At 36.9% G+C, this 3,770-nt stretch overlaps 1 protein-coding gene across 2 annotated transcripts in view; it reads left to right on the top strand.

Moving 5' to 3' along the window:
• The first annotated feature begins 2,837 nt into the window (after positions 1-2,837).
• Positions 2,838-3,770, top strand: part of ALDH8A1 (aldehyde dehydrogenase 8 family, member A1) — a 34,305-nt gene continuing 33,372 nt past the window's right edge. Inside the window, exon 1 of one of the 2 annotated variants that reach the window (XM_012665229.1) lies at positions 2,838-3,049. In XM_012665229.1, the coding sequence (XP_012520683.1) occupies positions 2,912-3,049 (138 nt within the window). In that variant the 5' untranslated portion in view covers positions 2,838-2,911. The remainder of the gene's footprint in view (positions 3,050-3,770) is intronic. The other variant, XM_012665228.1, reaches the window with a different exon arrangement.

Here is a 3,770-nt window from a genome sequence, read left to right as displayed (position 1 = left end):
GTGAGTGGTGAGTGCATGTGAAGGCCAAGGCCATTACTGTGCCCTGCTGCAGACTTTAGAAACACTGTATACGTAGGCTACACTAAATTTATAAAAAAATTTTTTCTTTCTTCAATAATAAATAAATTAGCTTACTGGAACTTTTTAACTTTATAAACCTTCAATTTTTTAAAAACTTTTTGACTCTTCTAATAACGCTTAACTTAAAACACAAGCACATTGTATAGGTGTACACATTGTATAGGTACAAACACATTGTATAGGTGTACAAAAATATTTTCTTTCTTTATATCTTTATTCTATAAGCTTTTTTCTACTTTAACTACTTTTTAAATATTTTATTTTTAAGTTTTTAAACATTTTTCTTAAAAACGAAGACACAAACATACACATTAGCTGAGGGTCAGGGTCATCAATATCACTGTCTTCCACGTCTACATCTTGTCCCACTGGGAGGTCTTCAGGGACAATAACACACGTGGAGCTGTCGTCTCCCGTGATAACAATGCCTTCTTCTGGAATACCCCCTGAAGGACCTGCTTGAGGCTGTTATACAGTTAATTTTTTCTTTTAACAAGTAGAAGGAGTACACTTTAAAGTAATGATAAAAAATATAGTATAGTAAATACATCAACCACTAACATGATCATCTATTATCATTATCAAGTATCATGTACTGTACATAATTGTACGTGCTATACTTTTATACGACTGGCAGCAGGAGGCTTGTTCACACCAGCATCACCACAAACATGTGAGTAATGTGTTGTGCTATGATGTCAGGACAGCCACGATGTCATTAGGTGATAGGGATCTTTCAGCTCTGTTATCTTATGGGACCACCGTCATATATATGGTACATCGTTGACTGAAATGGCATTATACGGCATATGGCTGTATTTATTTATACATGACCAATGTCTAAAAAAAAAAATCAGAAGAGGTTTTCAACAAAAACACAGCAGTATGGCCAAAAATTATTAACACAAGAGGGAAAGGTAAAAAAATAGTATGGAAAAGAAAATGTTAAGAATTTTAAGCTGAGAAAAAAAATGTATATATTTATATGGCTTTTCTGTTTTTTTACTGGATGAGGAGAGGGAACTCTTCCCAAGAACGTGGTTTAGAATAAAATGAGTTATATTTCCAAAGCTTTTGCATAGGTTTTGAGCTGCAAAGAAGAAAAGAACAGGAAGTTGGTCCTATGTTCAGCAGAACATCATAGATAATTTTCAGATTGCAGAGAAAGACCTGGAGCTTAGTCACACAGGGAATGGATTGCCTATAACTTCGCCCCAGTGATTAGCAAGAATTTTGGAGAATATCTAGAGAGAGACTAATTAAGATGGAGCAGGGAGGGCCTAAGGAGGTGTGCAGCCAGCAACTGTCCCCATGTGGCCAGTGTATTTTTGAATAGTTACATCTAACATTGACTTAATCATAACTATAAATTATAACCATGAAAGTAATATAAATATAAAAGTAATGTAGGTTTATCATAAAATATTCAAGCAATTTAAAAGTATATAGAGTAAAAACTGCTCCCCCTCAGCCCTCTTAACCATGTCGTTATCCAAAGAGATTGTATCAACTTACTGGCTTTCTTTTTTCACTTAATTCATCCTTCAAATGGCCAAATAATATTCCTTATTATGGATGTAACAATCCATTATACTGTAATTAATATTCTCAAATTGATACACATTTAGGTTGTTTTCAGTTTTCTAATTATCATAAAAAACAACGTCCTGTGACTTATCTCCTTTGTCCATGAGCAAGTAATTCTGTAGGACAGATTCCTGGAAAGGGAATTGCTAGACCAGAGAAGTAGGCACTTTTAAATACTGACACTGGCACATTGCCCCATGCAGTGTTGTGTGAACCCTCCCATCAGAGGAGTGGAGATCGTGTGCTTCTCCACATCCCCAGAGTGGATGTTATCAATCTTTAAAAATGTTCTCCAGTGTGATTGGCAAATCAGGGTACCTCTTTGTATTTCACATTCCTGATTAACAATGAGGCTGAACATCTGTTGATATATTCATTAGCCAATTGTGTTCCCCTTTGCTATAAATTACTTTTTAAGTATCTTTTGCTTATCCTTTTTGTTGGGTTGCTCATTTCTCTTACCAAGATGTAGAAATTCTCACCCACACCACGAGTCCCTTGCTTGCTGTATGTGTCATGCACATTTTTGGCTTGTAGCTTCATCTCAGTGCACATCTGGGAAGATGCGAGCTGCTGCTGCAGCCCTGGTTTTGGGGATAGAGAGACAGCTCTTCACAGAGAAGGCAGCCAAGGTAAAGAAAAACAGACTAACAGTGGAGAGAGAGTGTCTCCGCGGGGCGAGCAGTGATGCATTGAAGAAAAAGCACATGATTTGGAGACGAAAGGGCTAGAGTTCATTTCTTGCTAACTAAGCAACCATGGACAAATTGTCTAACTCTCCGAGGCTCAGTTTCATCTATAAAAGAAAGGAAGGAATGACATTTCCTTCATACAAGATTGTCGTGTGGAATAAATGAGTCAATTCATGTAAAGGACTTGCTTCGGGGCCTTACACTCCGTCAGTGTTTGAGCAATGAACGGTTTATGGTGCGAACCCAGTAAAATCCTACACACAGATGCCTTTCGAAAGTTTTAAAGGGCTATGAACACGTACGTTGATGTTAGTTTCACACACGATTATCCATTTCTCATCACGTAGTGTAAGTCTCTGAAACATCCGAGAGCTCTCTTAGTACCTAGTTTGGAGGCTGGAATTTTCTCTGAGTGTCAGGTCACCTCCCACTTGCACCGCTTAGCAAATGACTAGGGCTGGGAGCGAGGAGACTGACTCGGAAGTAGGGAAAGTGGTGGGGACAGCCTGAGTGCAGGACTGTGACAGGGAAAGGCAGGCTTCTTCCTCGCTATGGCTGCAACAAAGGCACTTTTGATGCTGGAAAACTTCATAGATGGAAAGTTTTTACCTTGCACCTCATACATAGATTCTTATGACCCATCGACAGGGGAGGTGTATTACAGAGTGCCAGACAGCGGGAAAGAAGAGGTGAGTACATTCACTCAAAGAAGGCTGAAATGTATTCAAAATGTTGGCGAATTATGGGTAACTTAATTTTCTAAAAGTAGAGGGAGTTGGGAGAAGGTGTAGAATTGTTAAACAATAGCAGAAGGAAGATTCTAGTTCTAAGAAGGTTTACCTTGTGACAGGATGTGTATGATAGAATAAATCTCAGGTTACCATAGTCAAAAGCAAGTAATTTTTCTAGCCAATCTAGCACATAGCCATGTGTGCAGTTTTTTGGTAATTCTCAGATGTTCCCTGATAGGTATTTAGTACAAAATATTGTTTGTAGGAATTGTCACTGTTAAGTGCTCCCTTTTCTCTATGAGGTGTCTCAATTTATCACTATATTCATGGATTTCTAAAAAAGATATCATTTCACTTAAAAAAAAATGAGAACAACAACAACAGAGATGCCCTGGGCTTTATTTTAGATTGTCTTCTAATAATTCCTCATATCTTCTAAATACCTAGTAAAATAAAATCAACCATTCGAGTGATGACACTCAATCAAATTCCTATATATTTTTGGAGTTAGATTTAATACCATTCTTTTTCTTTTCGAAGTGCTTAATGGCATATGCATTACATTTTTTAAGTAATACAGAATTAATTTTTCTTGGGAAATTTTGGAAAATATTTGAGATATATTTGATTAGTTATCAGTTATTGCACTGAGAATATAAATATATCTAGGGTGATAAAT

Source organism: Propithecus coquereli, unplaced genomic scaffold (genome assembly GCF_000956105.1).
Source record: "Propithecus coquereli isolate 6110/MARCELLA unplaced genomic scaffold, Pcoq_1.0 Scaffold98, whole genome shotgun sequence".
NCBI lineage: Eukaryota > Metazoa > Chordata > Mammalia > Primates > Indriidae > Propithecus > Propithecus coquereli.
The sequence above is the reverse complement of the archived record's forward strand: the minus strand, read 5'-3'. Positions and strand labels throughout refer to the sequence as shown.